At 33.6% G+C, this 21,407-nt stretch overlaps 1 protein-coding gene across 1 annotated transcript in view; it reads right to left on the bottom strand.

The window, feature by feature from the left end:
* Positions 1-16,310, bottom strand: part of LOC130443204 (uncharacterized) — a 28,883-nt gene extending 12,573 nt beyond the window's left edge. Inside the window, exons 1-3 of the mRNA XM_056777723.1 lie at positions 16,074-16,310; positions 14,051-14,218; positions 1,123-1,272 (exon numbers count right to left, since the gene is read on the bottom strand). Coding sequence (XP_056633701.1) covers positions 1,123-1,272; positions 14,051-14,218; positions 16,074-16,250 — 495 coding nt within the window. The 5' untranslated portion in view covers positions 16,251-16,310. The remainder of the gene's footprint in view (positions 1-1,122; positions 1,273-14,050; positions 14,219-16,073) is intronic.
* Positions 16,311-21,407: the final 5,097 nt, after the last annotated feature.

Raw genomic sequence — 21,407 nt, 5'->3', positions numbered from 1 at the left:
TTTAATAGTAACGCATATTGAACACAGCCCAGCCCACAATTTGTACTCAAATCCCCATTAGTATACAAGATGACACCGAACCAGAAGCTTCTTCTCGATCTGGAGTCTGAATCTGAGGATGACGAAAGAATTATTATGTTGCAACTACCAACAAAGAAAAAGAGTATACGGAGAGTTCAAGTTATCTGGTGAAATTCCAGAAAATATGTTCAAGGAGGCGTTTCGGTTAAACAGAAGACAGTTTAGTGAGGCTTATAAATTAATTGAAAAGAATATTACTGGTCAAGAGTGCAAAGTCAAAAAGTCTATGTTCCAATGTTCTAATTTGAGTATGTAAATTAAAAATTTTATTAATGGAATGTAAACATTAATTTAATAATACTAAGTTGAAGTATTACAAATAAAATCACTTACCATCAGTAAAATTTAATTCTTTTGCTATGTTCTCCCACAAATCATCCTTCAGTTTTTGCTCTCATATAATCTTCAAAAGTAGAATCATAGAGTACAGGAAAGGATTTCACAATTTCGATTCATTTTTCCATTTTTGAGTCAAAAGGAACACTGTTTGGTAATGGATGGTTTATTTAAAAGTAGCTACCCCACGACCCACAAAACTGTGTTACAAGTACAACTCGGTACCACGCGAACCAGGTTGGGTCGGAGCTGGCCGTGGGATGGGTTCAATATGCGCCACTCTATTTGAAACAACGTTCTGAAAAATAATCAACGTGTGTGCTGTGCGTGGACTGGGTTCAATTTGCGGCGGGCCTATGTCTGCCGACAGACCAAATAACACGTATCACTCAAATTGGGCGGCGTATATACTTAACAACTAACATTTAATATAAAGCATAGTTTCTATAGACTTTCTACTCTATACTCAACATGAACAATATAGAAAGTTATTTAAAATTATATGCGTTTGCTGAACATCAACCAGAGAAACTTCTACGACAGAAGAAATCAATAATATCATAAAAGAAGCTCCCGATGAGAAATATCTAATTAAATCTTTTTTTTATCTTATTACAGTTGTAGACAAAATATACAATTCTAGGTAATGGTTGTAACTCACTTGATGAATTACCCTATAATTTGTTTGAAGTTTTTTAAACATACCTCCGAAGACATTGTTAAAGGCGGTGCTGAATGTCTTTGGCGATAAACGTTGTGCCAACACAGGCAATCCGTAATAAAATCGCTATCTTGCCATGCGGTTTGTATCTCTGACATATCTAGCACCATAGTCACTGGACGGTTTGTTAATATCTGTAAAAAATGTCACAATAAGCCAAGTGTTAATATATTCAACGTATGTCCAATTAAGTCTTTGCAATACACCTAAACGCTTATTGAAAAAAATATTCTGTCATGCAAATCACGAGTAGAAACCCTCAGTGATTAGTAGTAAGTTGGATATTATTGAAAAAATTATTTTGTTTGCTGACTATATTCCTATAAACGTCTTCCAATGAAATTAGAGGAACTACCACTGTACTACTGTTTTCTTTGTAATGGTTTATAATTTTGTAATCTCCGCAATCTACATTTTTTTACTTCAAATTAAAAAAAAAACTAATTCTGTGGTTATGTCATCTGTTAAAGTAATTGTGCGTATTTCGATACTCACTACTTCAAAATTCTGCTTTCTTTATAAGTCTCTTTCTAAAGTATTCATTTTTGTATGTTTTTTCTTGAATGGATATATACACGAATTAAAATTGGTGGGGGTATTTATATGTTTATAAACTGAAGATAGTTATACAATGGTATTCAATAGTCAAAACTCCTCTTTCCATCTTTTATCTTTGGAACTATTATAAATAAACTAGTGAAATTTGCAAACTAAATATATACAATGATAAATAGTTTTGTCAACTAGCTTAAAAAAAACAAAGTTGTGATAAATCATTTAATACTGAAATTTAAAATTCTAGCTCCACCTCTAAAGTTTTTGTTTTATATGACGTTTTTGTAAATGTCAAAATTTTGCATATTCAATAATAATAGTTAATCGAATGTATTTTAGACACTTTTAGTAATTTAAAAATTTTTTAGATTTAATATAATTTGTTGAACAGCTGTGTGCTAAAAGTTTGTCAACTAGTTTATAAACGTTTTTAGTGTGGCAACCAAATCCAAAGTGTACACTTTTTTTATATGTATTCCAAGCTTTTGAATAATGACGTATTCATCAGGTATACATTTGGTGGTATACTTTCCTTTAAAGGGTGTGATGTTCATCGACCTTTTTGATAGTACCATCAAAATGGAATCTGCATTATCGGCGATTACCCACCATTTTTACCTGACTTGTAGTTCGCAGTTGAAAGTAACGCCAGAAGAGGCTTGCCGGTGAGGACACGCAATTACAAGTGGTGTTATCTGTAGTAGAGCACCCTAAAATGTCATTGAGAAAAAGAATGTCTTTGATCCGAAATGAAGTAAGTAGAGGTACAATGGCAAATATTATAAAAAATAACAATTATCATCCATACAATCCCCACTTTGTGCATACATTGAAAGATAGAGATTATGACAGACTTTACCATCAAAACGCGAAACCAATATTCACTCAAGACCAACGTTTGGTGTGGTATTTACAAAAATAAAATCATAGGACCATATTTTTTTCGACGATCAATGAATGCTGAACATTATCTAAGTTTTTTACAAAATCAATTATACAATGATTTTATTAACGAACTATCCTTAATGAACCGTCAACGTGCATGGTTCCAACAAGACGGTGCTACATGCCATATCGACATTCAATAACAAAGTAGTACACAGGCATTCCCACATTTTTTGGCCGGCTACATCTCCAGATTTAACCCCTCTGGATTATTCCTTATGGGGCTACTTAAAGCATAGGGTTTACCAGAAAGGTTTTTTCAAAATATTGATCATTTGGAAAGGACAATTACAGAGGCATGTCTGGAAATTTCGGCAGGTATAATCAAGCATGTATTAAGGGAATTTAATAGACGAACCACTAATTGTTTAGAAAGAGATGGTGGATATGTTGAGGCTTTAGTCGATTGAAACAAAAAATAAATTATTTTACTTCCATTTTTTTATTATTTTTCGTTCAAATATTGAAAAATACCTATTTGAAGGATTCATTATATTGTTATGAATGTTATTTACTATTTATTAGTTAACTTATTTATCTTTTCATTTATAATTCATAAAATATTATGATATGTATGCATTAACAATTCAATTGCAACGTAAATTGTTGCATAACTTAATAATGAACCGAAAGGTTATTATATCTTTCAATAAAATAGCTGATTACAATATTTACATATGCATGTATTTTATTTATACCAAAAAATATTTTTTCATGGCAGAAGGGCAATATTGAATAACTGACAATAGTTTTCAATCGTGATCAACTTTGGAGACTACGTCGGATGCTCGGCTCTTACTCAAGGTTAGGTTGGTCAGTTGATTGAGAAAACATCGAATTATTTTATTGTACTTTTCATTGGTCACTTCAATTTCTTTTCTAACCGTTTCAATCCCTTACAACGATGTTATTGAGCACATTTTGGAACAATACTTAATTTTTTAAAATATTCTACAGCTTTTTCCATTTTATTTGGTGAATAGATGATTTATGTCATGGTAATTAAAACTACCAACTCTGTTCTTCTAGATAAGTGTTGCTAACATTCAATGAACAGATATTCGACAGATAAGGTGATGTTGCTCTCAAGTTACAGGGCGGTCCAGAAAGTTTTGCGAATTTAAAAAAATAATAATAAAAAAACTGAATATAATCCACATACAAATTTTCATTTTATTTGAAATATACTTCTGGGAAATTCATTTCTTAAAAATAACATCATCCAGGCGTGCACCATCGCGCTGCAAACAATCCTCGAATCTAGATATGAAATTGGTAAAAGTCGTTGGCACATTGCGCGGGGAATAGCTGCTATTTCTTCTCGGATGTTGGTCTTCAACTGATTAAGCGTGGCTGGGTTATTGGGGTAGACTCTACTTTTTAGGTATCCCCACACAAAAAAAATGCGGTGGTGTTAGGTTCGTACTTCTAGGTGGCAATGCAATATGACGTCGGCGAGATATCAGACAATAATCGTTTGTAGGCTATACTAGAGAGTGAATATGCCTCGGATGGATTTGAAGCAATTCTTTGAAAACTTAAGTCGAGGGATTACAAGCTTAAGTATAGCAAATAATTCACCAGTAGAATGACAAGGCGTTTGGTGACGCGATTATCTCGCCACACCTGATGTCGTCATACATTTAACGACAAAAATTTAAACTCTGATGATCCAGAGATTCTTCAACAGAATCAAAAACTAAATGTTAAAACGCACAAAAGACAAAAGCAAGCGTAAACAAAACAATTTCGACAAAAATTCACGTGTACAGTTTTTACAAAATACCTATGATTTTCCTAATTAATCTTTATTCTTTTCAATTCCCTTCAGATTACTTGGACTCCTCGAATCCTCGTAAAATAAAATCACCCTAAAAATTGGCGAAGTCATTTACCAAAAATAGAAAATTAGAAACCGGTGCAGAGAGTATGAGATGCAGAAACCTAAAACACGGTGGCCAAATTTATATACAGTACATAAATGTAAACTTGGACGACGCATCACTATGTGGTATAAGTGGAATCGACTATATATTGACTATATATTGACAAATTCTTAGCCTACTATCGAACCAAACAAAATTTCAATGTCAAAATATTTTATTACTCAACATATTCTCCTCTTAATTGGATACATTTATTACAGCGAACCTGCAACTTCTCTAGACCTCCTCCACAGCTTCTATTACCTCCTCGTTTGAAGAAAAATTACAATCTTTTAAACTTTTTTTCATTTGAGGAATGAGATTATAGTCGGACGAATTTTTAGCATGGCAACATGAGATTTATGTACAGGGGCGTTGTCCTGCAAAAAAACACCTTTGAATAGCTTTCCGCGTCTTTTCTCTCCAATTTTTTCCCGTAGAGTGGTCAGAAATGTCGAATAGTAATCTCCAGTTATTGTTCTACCCTTATCCAAAAAATCAATCATGATTACTCCATGGCAATCCCAAAAAACTGAAGCAAGAACTTTTCTAGCAGATTTTTGGACACGAAACTTCTTAGGTCTTGGAAAACCAGAGTGTCACCATTCCATCGATTGTAGTTTTGTTTCTGGATCATTCAAATGTACCCAAGTCTCATCCATAGTAACAATTCGGTTTAAGAAGTCTACATCATTTTCAAATCGACCACAGATCGAACGCGATGTTTCTACCCTTGCATGCTTTTGGTCAGCATTCAAACATTCTGGGACTGACACAGAAACTGGCCTTCCCGATCGGTCATCATCTTCAAAGTTAAATTTACCTCTTTTGAAGCTTGCAGTCCAATTTTTCATGATTGCATACCAAGGACATTGATCACCAAGGGTATTAAGCATATCTTCGTAAATCTGTTTACCTCTTAAACCTTTTAAATACAGGTACTTGATGATGGCTCGATACTCCAATTTTTCGATTATCACAATTTCGGTGGACATATTTTTTCTTTCAATTAATTGTGTAACTCTGGTTTACTTTTTTGACGTCAAACTTTACACTGACACTTCTAAAAAGTTATTGTTCCTTGCTATGGTAACGCAATATTTTGTTTATATATGGAACTGGTCTGGGCTAACTATATATCAATACATCCTCGTATAAATATCTTCATGAACATCTAATAATTTTTCTGTGATAGTGTGTAACATGTTAGACCCACATTAATAAAGGAGGCTTAAATTTGATGTATTGCTTTTGTGTCTGAGTTAACTTCATTAATGAATCCTTAAGAGTGCCCTGCATGAATTTCCTGGCGTTTATAATACAAAAAAGTGCTAAAGCAGGACAGTAACTATAATTGATGAGTTGTTATATCGGTAGATTTCAAGGATGAGTCAATTTGGACATGCAAATAGATCGAGTCTGATACAATAAAGCATTATTTAAAGGTTAACTTTGGATATTTTTGGGTTTGATCAGATTACAGAAGCAATAAGATAATATCAATTGTATTCGTAATTAGGAAAGTGTGAAGGTCACTAATTATATTATACTAGTACTTGAAGTCTATTTATCGAAGAAAAATAGTAAACTAAAACATATTCACGCACAGGCTTGAGCTTGCACATTCATGACAATTTTTATATTCCACATTTTGGTCTCAACCTTTTCCTGGACATGTTGAATACACTTTTTCAACTTATCAAATGTAATTTTCGGAATAACTTGAAAAATATTTTTTTAGTCGACGCAATCTGAAAGTTGTTTGTTCTGTATTCATTTACATACCGAAAGTTGCGTTTTGAGTGTTCCATGTAGTGAAAGTGACAGCAAAAGACTTTCGGAACGCTCTGGAGTAGACAACTTTAACTTCCTTAAATGTGACTCTAGCCACTTCAATGTTGACAGTTGACAGTTTCACTTTGATGATTTTGCATAACTTTCTTCCACCACAAATACGAATAAATCAACAAATTCTATCGAAGACACAAACACATCTACAGAGATTCCATCAACATCTAGTAGAGATATACATATTCCATCTATATCCAATCCAATATATATTAATAATTATCCTGGAGGTACAATCAACATTATTTTTTGCAAATAATTAATAAGAAATATTGACGTTGCAAATATCATTAAGTACGACTCGTCCAACAAAGTAGCACTTTCAGTCCTTGGCATACAAATAACTATCAACGTCAGAAGATTCAAATGTTTTATTTTCTACTGCAGCATATTGGTTCACATCTGCCCCTATCAACTCGATGGGATTGAGTTCACAATGGTAAGACGGTAATCATAAAATGGTTTTATTTTTTTTCGATCATTTTGGCTACACAATTATTTCTGCTTCTAATACATTGTTCCATCTTCGTTTTTCGCATTGAAATCCCATTTCTTTTGATAAATTATAAAAATTTAACCACTCTCAGAACATTATCCACTGCAGAGTGCTTGTTGAAAGAAAAAATTGTGTACGATTCTTGTGAAATCATCCATTGAATTGTTAATTTTTTTCTTGTTGGATACTTTTATGGGTCATTCACTGATGATTAGCTCCGTACCCACGAAGGATTCGGTAGATACTTGAAGAAAATAATCCAGAAATATTTGCGTTTTGCTACGAGTACGATTTCCGTGGAGTCTGGATTTGACTATGCAATTTTGTAAATCGACTCAAAATAAGTAAAAAATGAAGAGTAAAATTTTTCGATATCTCGAAAACGAAGCTGGAAAAATTTATTTTCATTTAATATTTGTATATATCAACCTAACCTAACCTAACCTTCTCGTGGTGCACTTTGAGTGTAAAAAGTTCAAAAATCGTGAATTTATTACAGCCAAAATTGTCCAAAATTGAGGATTATTTTAGTTTTATTTTATTATTTTTTTATGGGGGGCTTCGCCCCCTCGCTCCCACGGGGACTCCGCCTCTGAACATCGGACTCTGGTCTGCCCAAAACCACAGGCCACGAGGAATGGGTGGGTTTGAAGAGGGGAGATTGGGGGCAGATAAATTCGATTTGGAACGATGTTTTACAGTCATTTTTCTTATTCGGTTGATTTTGTCGTTAAAAATAGGATAAATGATGCAAAAATAATTGCTAGAGAACTTTTTCAGGATAATTGTGAAATACTACAGTAGTTCTGGCTTTTCAATTGTAAGACAAACGAAAATAAATAACTTTTGAAAGCATTCAAAACGTACTTTTTGCTCGAAAGAGGATATTTTTACATTAAATTACTAATTAAATCTTCAAACTATTTAAATATTTTTTTTTATTTTATAAATAATAAAAACAACAGACAATTTTTTATGAAAAACATCAAAGTATTCATATATTTATCGTATGTTAATTTATATTCATCACAGAGTGATGAAAGTTATCAAAAATGGCTCATTTTGCTATAAAAATCTGTTTTTCTCAATATAATTTTGGAGGATCAGGGTAAATAATATGAAAATTAAATAAAAAATCTTAGTTTGAAGTGATAAAATATTCATTTGAAACGAAGTATTGAACGCCATCTGTTCAATAATGCGAATTTTGAATTAACGTTTGATTATAACTTTAAGTATCGATATCTCGAAAACGAAGCGAGATATCAAAAAATTTCATTCCTCATTTTCGATTTATTTTGACCTAATTAAGCCAAATCGCTGAGCCAAGGAAATCGTACTCTCCCCGTTTTGGAAATAACGTCATCAACAATCTTGTCATAATTTTCCTGCATTTTATTTCCATAAATATTCACAATCATTTGTTTTTGTCGTTGAAATGGAGCTTTTTTGCTCTCTTCTTCGGTGGAGTATAGCTAATGCCAACAACTTCATCATCAGTCTCCGTGTCAGACATATTTAAGAAAATTACGCTACAAATACAAACAATGCCGCTTCTGTACGCCCCTAGCGGCTTATGCAACGATGCGGCGCTCATCCTTCCCACGCGTCACGTTCCCGGGATGTTCTCGTGCTGGTCCCGTACTGATTATTATTTTAGTTTACTATTTTTTCTATATGAATAGACTTTAGCTCTATTTTATTAAACTTAATTAGAAAGTATCGTGTTAAGACTCAACCCAAAAAATGCGTCAGACACAAAAAATCATTTGGTATTTTCTTTATCGTGATATTATAAAAACATTATAGATTCATAGTTATAGTTCAAAGTGAATGGATTACTCCGTCATGTCGAAATATGAAAAAAGCGTTCGTTATCCAAATCATGTTATGAGACGTATGGGTTTATTTACATCAAAAGCCATTTATAACTATAATGAACCATTTTAGACAGCCAGTGCTCCTTCCATCATATTTAAACGTCAAATAAATTATGTTGCCACAAAAATACGTCGAGGTAATAATGAGTTTACATTTTTCTTGCATATAAGATTTTCCAGTAGATAGCGTGTTATTAGAATATAAATAACCTAAAAGAATGTAGTAGTCGAAAAGTCAAATCGCGTTCAATATTTTATTTCAATTTTATAATGTAGATGATCTTTGTAATTTTTCTTTCATTAAGTAACTCAAATATCAATCGAATCAAAAACAATTCAATACAATTGTGAAACCATTTAGTTACGATAAATTACAGCACCAAGCTGCATCTCTGAAGGACCTCAAAGATGCTTTATGATTTTGCATTTGGATGCACCTTTTCCTCTTTCTAATGGTTCAAGTGTATTCTCTGTCACGATTTGTGTCCATATAGAGCTAAATCTAGTAAGATGAATAGGGATAAAAAGGACATTTGAGAAGGATAATTTTTCAGATCTATTTCTTCGTTTATCGTTTCGTAAACCTTTCAGTACCCCAATCGGCTATTTTAACAAATAAATTTGTCTACATTTCGCATAATTTTATCAGTTTTTCAGATTGAACTGCGTATTCAACTTTTAAATCGCTAATATCACTTGTAAACAATTTTAATATTTTATAAACTTCTTTAGCAATCAACTTCAAACAAGACTTAATATCAACGAATTATCGAGGACCATGTATTAAATTATAAATCTTAGTTCACGCTATGTTCGAGTTGATGATCTTGACTTTGTCTAGATAAAGTTCTAATGCTAAAATGCCGTTGATCGTCAATGGTATCCAAAATTAGTTCCTCATCTCATTTGAACAGAACCTTCTCGATTTCAAGATAAGAAAATGTTTCTATTTGTGGAACCACGCGATTAGGAAACTTCCTCCGATATACTTTGACTGTTTCCTCCACACGGAACGACACTCTGTATAGTTGAAAGCGCTCAAAAAAACGAATCACTACATTGCTAACAGTCAAAAACCATATATGAATTGTGATGATTGAAGCTTTGACGTACTATGACCACTTCAGTGACTTCTGGCGATAATCTCTTCATCGACGCAAAATTTCTGTCCAGCGAACATCCTCATGTGGTCTGAGAACAGGGAAAAATCACAGGGCGTCAAATCTGGAGAATTTGGAGGATGCGAAAGCAATTAGAAGCTCAACTCATGCAACTTTGACATCGTTTTTATTCATTTTTGACACAGTGATGAATCAGGTCCTTCTTCCTAAAATGGCGCCGTTTTTGCGCTATTTCGTCATTCAAATTCTCTAATAACGCTACGTAATAGTCGCTGTTTGTGATGACATAACCTTAACACCCTACCCTTGCGACTTTCCACGAGTGTGTTTATCGCGTGCACTCTACTCAGTTGACTATTGTTTAGATTCTAGTGTGAAATGACAGAGCCATGTTTGATCCGTTGTCAAATATCGATGCAAAAATCACGATTGAACAACTCTCAGAATCATAAATTCGTTGTTGTTTTTGATCGATTGTGACCGAAATTATTTCGTGGACTTTTTTATGTTTTAGTCGGTAGCAACTATTTGGGGAGCCTACTTCGTGTATTGTCCTCGGTGCCCATTTCCTTAAACCGCTACTCAACGATTTATTTTCTTAATAATGTTTAACAAACCAGGTCTTGACTTCAATAGTTTATTAACAAACAAAAGTTGCTTCATTCAAAATGCTATAACTCACAAACTAGTAGTATGACAGCTGTCAAATTTGTGCACATGTCTTTTGAAGGTTAGGGTTAATTGAAAATCATAAGGATTTAATACTAGTAGCACCATCTATGTGTCAACCTACGTTTCCACAAAACCTAAATTATCTTTCGATTATGAAAAAAATATTTCAATAATAAACAATAATATACAATGAAGTCCGACTGTAAAAAATGCAGTTAATTCAAATATTATCGGGTCGTTTAAATGTAGTTTCTAGTAAACTATTATCAAAACATTCACGGTTTTTTCAAAAAGTTTAATTAACTACGTTTAAACGGATCTTACCTCCGAGGACTTTTTTCTGTGGGGGTATCTCAAAAGTAAATAGTACGAAACAAGCCTGGCGACAATCTCTGAACTGAAAGAAATGCAAGTAGCAAGAAATACCGAAGACAGGTTCCAAGAGTGTGTCCGAAGTAACGGCCAACATTTGGACGATGTAATTTTTATAAAATAAAACCCGCATTTGTCTACCTTATATTGATTAAAATTAGAAATGCATATGCTCTGTAGTTTTTGTGTTATATAAATTTTAAATACCAATTTTGCCACCGGACACCCTGTATATTAAACAAAGAGTAAATGTGAAATGTATCAGTGTCGATTAGTAAAAAAAATAATGAAAATTTGTGCCGTTATCACTACTAACAATGTACTTTGATTAATTCAACTGACTTATTGAAAGAAAAGAAAAAAATTATGTTAATTTAAATCATCGATTGAATTTCATACTATAAGCAATTATTCCTAAATTGTGAAATGAATAAACCCTACTAAATGAACATTTTAATCAATTATTTTTTTTTCACAACAAACACGAAATCGTTTACTTTAATTCTTTGATTTCAATGAAATTCGAGAAACTTGAGAAACGAACGTCGAAAGCGAAAAATTCGCTAATTTAATGCAAACAAAGTCTATATAAAAATCAATTCTCAATTTTATTCCTTCTCACCTTATACTATCGAGAAAACGATTTTAGTAATAGTACAGTCAAATTAGGCGGTTTTGAGCTAAAACCTTAAATTAAATTGGGCGGTTTGATTTTCTAGATTCTGAGAGGTTTTGGGATACTGAATACGTCTAGCAACTCTTAACGAAATCAATGCGAATAACTCGAAAACTATGAGGAATTCAAAAAAAACTGTTGTAAAACAATGTGGAGTGTAAAATTCTCTACAAAAAAGTATCCCAGGTATTTGTTCCTAGCCTCAAAATTTTCACCTTGAAATGGGTCTATACACTCAAAAATATTTTGAATCGCGAATAGCTCGAAATCTACGAGGAATTCGAAGAAAGTGCTGGAACAAAAAATGTACAGTACGAAATTCTCGACAGATTGATTTTAAACATTTTTTCCCAACCTCAAAATTTTTACCGTAAAATGGGTTAATGTACTCAAAAATATTTTGAGGTGCCCTTAACTCGAAAATAATGAGAATTTCGATACTGCCGGGACAAAAAATGCGGAGCACAACATTCTGCACAAAAAAGGTTTTACGCTCAAAATATTTTGAATTGCGAAAAACTCGAAAGCTTGGTAGATTCGAAAAAAAAAGCGTCGGAGTCAAAACTGTAGAGCACAAAATAGTATCTACATTTTTGTAAAAGAGAAACTATCAAGAAGTCTGTGAATATTGAAATAATAATCAACCAAGAACGAAGCTAGTGTTCATGATCGCGTTTTTTAAAAGTAAATATTGATAACAACGCGATAAATCTCTTGTGGGATCCCTTGTAGAAAATAGAGATCTCAACCATCATGATGCATTTTGATTTTTCTAAAACGAAATAGTTTTCCAAGAGTTAGAGCACTTTCCATGAGCGTCTGGAACGTAAATTGGCTTGAATTCCCACTGCGGATGCTCGGGCTTTCGGCGTTGAGGTAGATTTCCTCAGAAATAGTGACTCCAACGAAAAAATGTCTACAGACCTTTTTTATAGAAAATTTTGTGCTCTACATTATTTGTTTGGGCAGTTTTTTTCGGATTCCTCTTAGTTTTCGAGTTATTCGCGTTTCAAATTTTCTTGGAGTTACAAGTTTCAAAATTTCAAAAACGCGTTGCCCTTAATTTTGTCAAGAGTTGTTAGGCTTATTCAGTAACCGAAAACCTCTGAGAATCTAGAAAATCAAAAGCGTCCAATTGAATTTCGGGTGTAATCCCATTTTACCTGTACTAGAGAGTAATTTTGTGAGTGATAGTAACCTTTTTTTTTTTGGTATTCTGAACTTTGATATCGTTTTTTCCTTATTTGTGGTAACGATTTCCCGGTTAAAGTAGGCTCAACGTACATCGTAAAGCTCTACCCTAACGACGTTATTTTTACTTTTAGAGGCTTTATCTGATACAATAGGGACCAATAAATTATCCACGTGAATTGGAAACGGTGTTGCCACATTAATTATTACATTTTATAGTTGAGATTCCGAAACAAAGCAAACAATCCCTAGGGTAGAGCTTTTAAATACCGCGTGAAAATAAATGGGATTTTATTTGAATAAGACCAAGGATTATATAAAAACAAAAGAGTTTAAAAGTAGGTTAACATTGTAGGTAGCAAAAAAATCATCCAGCCCTATAACTAAACAATATTACTATAGTTTTAACGATCAATCTTTAGACAAAAAGGCGTAATTGATCATTCATACGAGGAAGTAATATTGAACAAACACAAATGAATGTGTAGCTAACTTTAATTCAATAATGAAATGAAAGAAAATCTCTGAACGTAAATCTTGACTATGCGATAAAGCAAAATTTCCAGAAATCTGGATCAGGCTTAAGACGAAATACCAAAAGAAGCTCGTTAGTTGAGTTTTATGTAAAAAAACTCAATGGAACAAGTTTGTGAATTTGTGAAACCCTCCTGGAACAAAACGAAGTCTAACCATTTTTGAAATAAGTTACTACGGACGAGTTACGAAGTCTGTATTGACGCAAAGAAAGGTGATGATTAGTATCTGATGGTAGGTATTGAAACATTGCTTGTTATGAGCTGCTCGATCTATTAATTGGACTATCTACGCTCGATAAGTGTTGATATTGAAGCAGGCGATAGAAAAAACCGGCTAGAAATAATCAATAGAGAAGATGTTGTCTTTCTTCATATCTACAATTGGAAAAGTTTCGATGGAAAGGTTTGATACAGCCCTGACTTTACTCAATAGGACTACCATTTATTTTTCTTCATGGTGTGAAGTTTGTTCCAAAACAGGCTGGTGGAAATCACTTCAGTTTTCCGTCCAGAAAGTCACGTTATTATAATTTTCCAGAAAACTGGCAAAAAGTCCCTCATTAAAAAGACACATATATCATTGCTTAGTGCTCTAAATATATATGTGAAACAATGAAGAAACAACTATTTTCCCCAAAAAATTGGGTCCCTATTAGTACATTTAATATTTAACGTTTAAGTTCCAAGTAACTCACCTTTTTAAGAAGATAAGGCCTATTATCAAGTTCTTCGGGACTAAGATTATTATTGGCACAAGAGGTAGCCTCGATAGGCTCAGCTCTATTAGCTTGTAATACTTTCACAGCCTGAAGTCTTCTTCTCAAATTTTGTAAAGCGCGAGCTTCCTCTCGCTTTCGACTCGGCTGCAAAGGCAAATAAAAAAAGATTAGAATGCAAAAAGCTTTTGAATGAATGAATATTTGATTATCAACAATCAAACAAATGAATAAACTAGGAAAATACAAGTTTGGTAAACAAAGAAAACTGAAATAAAGAGCTTCACTTCTATCCACTGAAACACAGTCCTGACTCTCTTGTTTCATGGTGCCCTCTATTCCAATAAATTCTTGAATTACAATTGCTACAGAATAATTTGGAATTAGTGTGATTTCAGGACGATGATTCCAAAGCCTATACTCCTAGAAATTTGACTGTTTGAAGGGAAATATTCAATGACTAAAAAAGCATCTTTTGTCTGAAGTTATTTTTCAATTTATTTCCACTCTGTCCTACTCTGTACAAAAAACAGGGTGTTGCGGATCTTGGTGCAAAAAATTCGGACTAAGTAGATGTTCTCTTACGGCTCCTCGTATCTGAGTTTTAGGTATTTAAAGTTGCAAAAGCAGAAGTGAGTTTGAATAATTCTACGCTACTATCTGAAGGCCGGGGGCGACTCATGTCCAATGGTAAACAATCCGTAACTTTTACAGGGATAACCTGTACAATATAAAGATACCAAAAATGAATGTTTCAATCGATTTTATAAGAAAAAGTTCCCTTCGTTTAACAGGATAAAATTTATAGTTTAGGAGATAATATGTAGATTTTTAGATCGTTGTACATGCCAAGGAAACCGTTCGCCATAAAGAAACATTCTGAAGAAAATTATCATGTATTGTATTTATTGAAAATACTTTAGGAGGTATTCAAACCACAATCAAATAAAATAAAAAGGGAGTGAAAGAGGTAAAGAAGTTGCTCTTGGAGAATCCTATGAATAGTTGATGCGTTAAATTCTGACATTTTGTCTATGCTAGTTGTAGGATCAGCATCAACTGCATCCAATGCATGTTGCTCTAAAGCTGGTGTTCTTATAGTTAGTTGTTGAACTTCGCTACCATTTTTTGATTTTATGTAGACAAACCTGTTTCCCATAAGCTGCGATAAGTATTTTCAATAAAAAATTACAATTTATGATGATTTTTTTCAGAATATTTCTTTATGGCGAACGATTTCCTTGGCATGTACAACGATCTAAAAATCTACATACCTCCTAAATCATAAATTTTATCGAGTTAAACATACAGTACCTTCTTGTTAAAAAATCGATTGGAAAATTTATGTTTACTAACTTTAGATTGTAAAAATCGTCCCTGTAAAAGTTTCGGATTGTTAACCATTGGGCATTAATCACAATGTTCGAATGTATAATTTAGAACACATACTTAAATACAAGTCCTGATTGTGCAACTTTAAAGTCCTATAACTCAGAAATAAAAGGTCGCAGGAGGATTTTTTTATGTCGCAGCATTATTTTCACGTCATTACATCCTGAACACCCTGTATAAAAATACTACGGAGGCAGATGACACTCCTAGAGGAGTACTATGATAAAATGTGTTCAGTTTGAAATCAAGGTCTGCATTAATTTAGCGTAGGTACTTTTCGTTGATACACGGGGAATAAAGGTTAAGGGTGAAGAAAATTTTTTTCTTTTATATTTTAGAATAACCCTTAGCAAAAAGTAATTTGCGATAAAGCACTTCTTAATTTTACCTCCGGCTCTTGGAAGTGTTTACGTCACAAAAGAAATTTGATTATTTCTAGTTTGGTATCCACAGTTTCTGTTGACCAGCAAATAGTAGTTTATATTTGGTATTTATACTAGATCGACTATAAAATTACCTACATTTATAATTTATATAAATTTCATTTGATAAAAACTACTTTGAAACCAACGAAATCTACTTTTTCCAAAATATATCTAAATCAACTCACTTGATAAGAGGCAGAAGAAGGAAGAACGGCAAACTGTGGTTCAGCTGGCTGTTTGGCAGCTGTAAGCAGCTGTTTGCTGACCGGTGTTTTTGGTTTTTGGTATCCGGTCATCAACTGTATGCCGGGTATTGTTGGAGGACAAATTGAGGTTTGCGAGGCTATTCGGGGCAGTTCCATGCTCCATTAGCGAGAGGCGCAGCCTCATCCCGACGATAAAATACCAAAAGATTTGTTTTAGTTACACTTTAACGATAAGCGAAACGTGACAGAACATTTTTCTTATTCATAAAAGAGAAGTACATTATAAAGAATGAGAGAAATAGTGGATAGAAATTATTTAGAGAATCGGAAAAAGGATGAGTTTCGCGGCGCGATTATCTCAAACGACTCTGATTCTAGCGGTGTGACGAGAAGGGATAGTGGAAATAGTGGAAGAAGCATCGTGTGCTGCGCTGTAGCCGTCTGCGCGATGCGGGTGTCAGTAAACGACGTTGCCAGGTGGTATTTGATAAAAGCTTATATAGAGACAAAAGTATAAACTTGTGGAATGAAAAATTAACACAACGGAATTGGTTTGATTGGAATCATGCAAATACAATAATGTAAATTTTTTGTATTCATCGTCAACTTTCGAAATTTAAAGTTCAAGTATACTATAACTATCTATTATGATATTTTTCGAAAATAACAGAATATTATTCTTATTATAATCGAAAAATCAATTTTATGTGGAACGTGGGTACAACATGAACGCTATCGAATTAAAATACGACAAAACCTTCTATTGTTGAAACTTGTTTGTTGGATTAGTCACCATAATTTTCGATGGAGGGTTTTAATATCTGATTTGTCCACTGATGTTTTCTTGAATTTGCTTTTTCTCTCGTTTGTTCTCCATCCGGTTCCCAGAAATTTCTTTATTTATTATCTCTCGCCTCCCTTGTGGTACTCCATTCATTGTTCACATCTAATATCCGCGTCAAACAAGAAGGAAAGAAAAGAAAAAAAGTGTTTTTATTCGGGTGAGATATTGAGAATATCACTTTTTTGAGAAATAATTTGTACGAGAGTATATTGAAAAATTCTTAGCCTAATATCGAACGAAACAAAATTTCAATGTCAAAATATTTTAGTACTCAACATACTCTCCTCTTAATTGGATACATTCATTACAGCGAACCTGCAACGTCTCAAAACCTTTCAGATAAAATGTTTCTTCTTGCTCTGCAAACTAGAGTTCCACAGTTTTTATTACCTCCTCGTTTGAAGAAAAATTACGACTTTTTAAACTTTTTTCCAGTTAAGGAAAGATATGATAGTCGGACGGAGCCAAATCTGGTTAATAAGGGGGATGTTATAGTAATTTAAGCCCTAAATCACGAATTTTTTGCATGGCAACATGAGATTTATGTGCAGGGGCGTTGTCCTGCAAGAACAAAACACCTTTGGATACCTTTCCGCGTCTTTTCTCTTTAATTTTTTCCCGTAGAGTGGTCAGTACTGTCGAATAGTAATCTCCAGTTGTTGTCCTATCCCAAAAAATCAATCATGATTACTCCATGGCAATCCCAAAAAATTGAAGCAAGAACTTTTCCAGCAGATTTTTGGTCACGAAACTTCTTAGGTCTTGGAGAATTAGAGTGTCGCCATTCCATAGATTGTAGTTTTGTTTCTGGATCATTGAAATGTACCCAAGTCTCATCCATAGTAACAATTCGGTTTAAGAAGTCCACATCGTTTTCAAATCGAGCACAGATCGGACGCGATACTTCTACCCTTTCACGCTTTTGGTCAACATTCAAACATTTGGGGATACATTTTGCAGCAATTTTTCTCATGTCCAAATTGTCGTGAACTATATGATGAACGCGTTCGTATAAAATATTCAGTGCTTCATATATCCGTTTTAGTCCAATTCGACGGTCTGATAAAATCATGTCATGAACTGCATCGATATTTTCGGGGACTGACACAGAAACTGGCCTTCCCGATCGGTCATCATCTTCAATGGAAAATTTACCTCTTTTGAAGCTTGCAGTCCAATTTTTCACGTTCACTTACGAAGGACATTGATTACCAAGGGTATTAAGCATATCTTCGTAAATCTGTTTACCTCTTAACCCTTTTAAATACTTGATGATGGCTCGATGATATGGTAACGCAATATTTTGTTTATGCATGGTACTGGTCTAGGCTAACTAGATATCAATACATCCTCGTAGATAGAAATCTATAACTTTTTTGAATGTTGGTATGATCTGTCCAACGAAAGGGATAAAATTAAATCTAAGTAGATGCTGGAATTTCAAAATAAACATATGATTGAAATTATTTATACATTCGTTATATTTTATTCTTAATATTGTACTATCGGTTATCTACCCGATAGGTTAGGATATGATTTCTTATACTCAACATATGGAACACGGTACTAAAAAATGAGATGACAGTTGACAGAGATCAATAACGTGCACTAGCGTGACTCAAAAGAACGTCATCTGTTTTTAATTTTTCTAAAATTGATTTTATTTTTATAACAGAGGTCCACAACCACCATTTGCACGAACCGTTCGAAAAAATACGAAAATTGTATTTTCTAGAAATTTTATCCGTATATTCGACACTTAATTATAGTCTCTGTGTTTTGAACCTTGGGGCTCCATCAGATCATGCGGATCTTTGCACTTTGACGCATGCGTCATTGAATTCCGCAGCCAGATCGTGGCCAGAACGTGTACGTCATAAAAGTGCTGAACGTCACATCGTTCAGTTTATATTTTGATATTCGGTGTACTATTTGTGTATTGAATAATGGGTGCTAATATATAAAAGTACCAAATACCCATGAAATTAATGTAAGTTGTTAGGTGAAATTTATTTTTTGTAACTAAATAAATACAATTTTCAAAAAATTTTTATTATTTTTCCCTTCAATAGTTTTTTAATTTCATTGTTTTACAAATAATAACTGAATTTAGGTTTTTTGACGCAGTTCGCTCGACTTCGTAAATCCGGAATCGGTTCCGTATTTTAGATCATACGAACATTTGAATGCATTTATGGTGGCGCTCTCTATCGCGTTAACTAGAAATCGTATCGCATTACATAATAATGTACACAGAGGGAGAGGAATGCATAAAATGTAATAAAATAGTTTTTAATAATGCACAAAAACAGATTTATAGAATAATAATAATAGTAAAGAGATTAAATACTTTATAAACATATTCTTCATGCTATTGTTATGTATGGTGTCAACATCTAGTGTCAAATACAGAAGCTAAAAATTGCGATACGAAAGAATCAGTCCGGATTTTAGATATTCCGCGTTTTAAAGGTCCGTATTTACGATGTTCAACTGTACGCCCCCTATGTTCACATGACAGCGGAAATGGAACGAGATTCGTCAAAATTATTTCAAAAATAAGCAATCACTATAAGAACATTTATTCTTAATATATCCAATTTGACTGAAAAATAATGATTAGAAATTAAATGACAATAATATTTTATTGTAATTGTGATTGATTTTCATTCAAATATTATTTCAATAACTTTCTAACCTGAAAGTTTACGACACACATTTCGCTCCATGTCAACAAAGTGGGCGTAACAGAAGATGCGTCAAAGTGCTGATTGGCTCTCTCCGTTCCGCTATTGACGCACGTTCATTCCGTAACGTTAGCCCTTAGTGTCGCATTGACAATTTGGAATTTAATTCGACATAGATTCCCATGAAGCTATGGTTGCGTTTTTGACATACTACCACCGGAAGTTCAATTGGGAATTCTAAAAATTGTTTCGGCGCGATTGTTTGAATTACCGCCACGTTTTGTAAAAGCTCAGTTTGACCCACCTATACTTTATGTTAGAATTAATATTAAATATAAAGAAAATTGCATGTAAGGGAAATTGTACTATGGGAAAAAATCAAACCAGAATAGTGTAGAAGGAGATAGAAAGTGGTACACACGCCTATGTTTTCAATATCTACGTTGGTCAGATTTTCGTCAGAAGGGTTACAAAGTGTTGTAGGTTATATTCACCACCTGTATCGCCTATATTCGTTTCCCGTTACACATCTGTTTTTATGTTAATGGAGGAACAACTTATAGAAGAGGTACGAAAATATGAGTTCCTGTTCTAGACCATCTTCAGGCCACATCAAACTGCAGTACAAACTACCAATGATGATATCGATTTATTTTTCTTAAGTTCAGCTAAAACTATAAGAAAATTTTCCTACAATGAACAAGTTCGTTTCAAAATCGGCATAAGTAACTTTTGGAGCCGAATAGACATACAACCACGAGTAGTAACTGTAACAATGCCACAACCTTCACCAGCTCTGTCCTCGGTAACTACCTACTCGAATGATTCTGAAAGCGTTGTACAGCCGCCATCTATACATTATTGGCCCCAAAATGATAAACAATCTGAAACCAATACTTATGGTGCAGAAAACACTATTCCTTTTCGAATACATTAATTTTACAAATTTATAAAATGTTAATCTACTTTTCCAATAATAATATTATGTCTAGATTTATAGTAATTTTATACTCGGTTGTAGTTAAGAAAATATAATAGTGTATTTTGTTGTTTTCTAACTTAAAGTTATCAAAAGTCGTTCCTCTAGAGATATTGCTTCTCTAAAAGTTTTAGTAAATTGTGAACCACGTTAAATTCCTTCTTGGTCATCCTGATATACATTTTTAGCAGGACTGGATTAAGATTTATAAGGCCCGGGGCTAAAATAATGACGGGGCCCCCTTAAGGAATTCGAAAACCCGGAAAAATTCACAAAATAATATCAATACGTTAGATTTGTGGTATCAACACATCAAAAAATACAGAATGATTTCCAAATGATGGGGCTCTCTTGGACCTGGGGCCCGTGGCTATAGCCCCCCCAAGCCCCTAGCTTAATCCGGCCCTGATTTTTAGTGTCGTCGTCATTGATAATTTCGGACCACAGAACATGGTATTCGCCACATTCGTCCTACGTTGGTTTATTGGATGAACCCAGTACTCCCTGGATTCATATTGTAGCACAAGCAATACTGCAGTAACCGCAACCATTTCCTCCTTTTCGTCGAACCAATCCATCTCTTCTTGTAGGTGCCCCATTGTATTATAAGCTCCGGAGGATTGTGAATGTGTGTTGTGTAAACATGGAGGACGATGATACTACTTCACCAGTTTAAAAACATCCTTAGCTTTAAGGTTATCGATTCATGCAATATTCGTTTGGTGTCATTTTTATTGTATGCAATTTGCAGTTCTAGTTCAGTCAGATCAGCTGATTTCTGTTGTAAATCTAACCTTATTGTT

This window comes from Diorhabda sublineata, chromosome 4, assembly GCF_026230105.1.
Source record: "Diorhabda sublineata isolate icDioSubl1.1 chromosome 4, icDioSubl1.1, whole genome shotgun sequence".
Classification (NCBI taxonomy): Eukaryota; Metazoa; Arthropoda; class Insecta; order Coleoptera; family Chrysomelidae; genus Diorhabda; species Diorhabda sublineata.
Note: the sequence above shows the minus strand (reverse complement) of the source record. Positions and strands in the feature narration are given on the sequence as shown.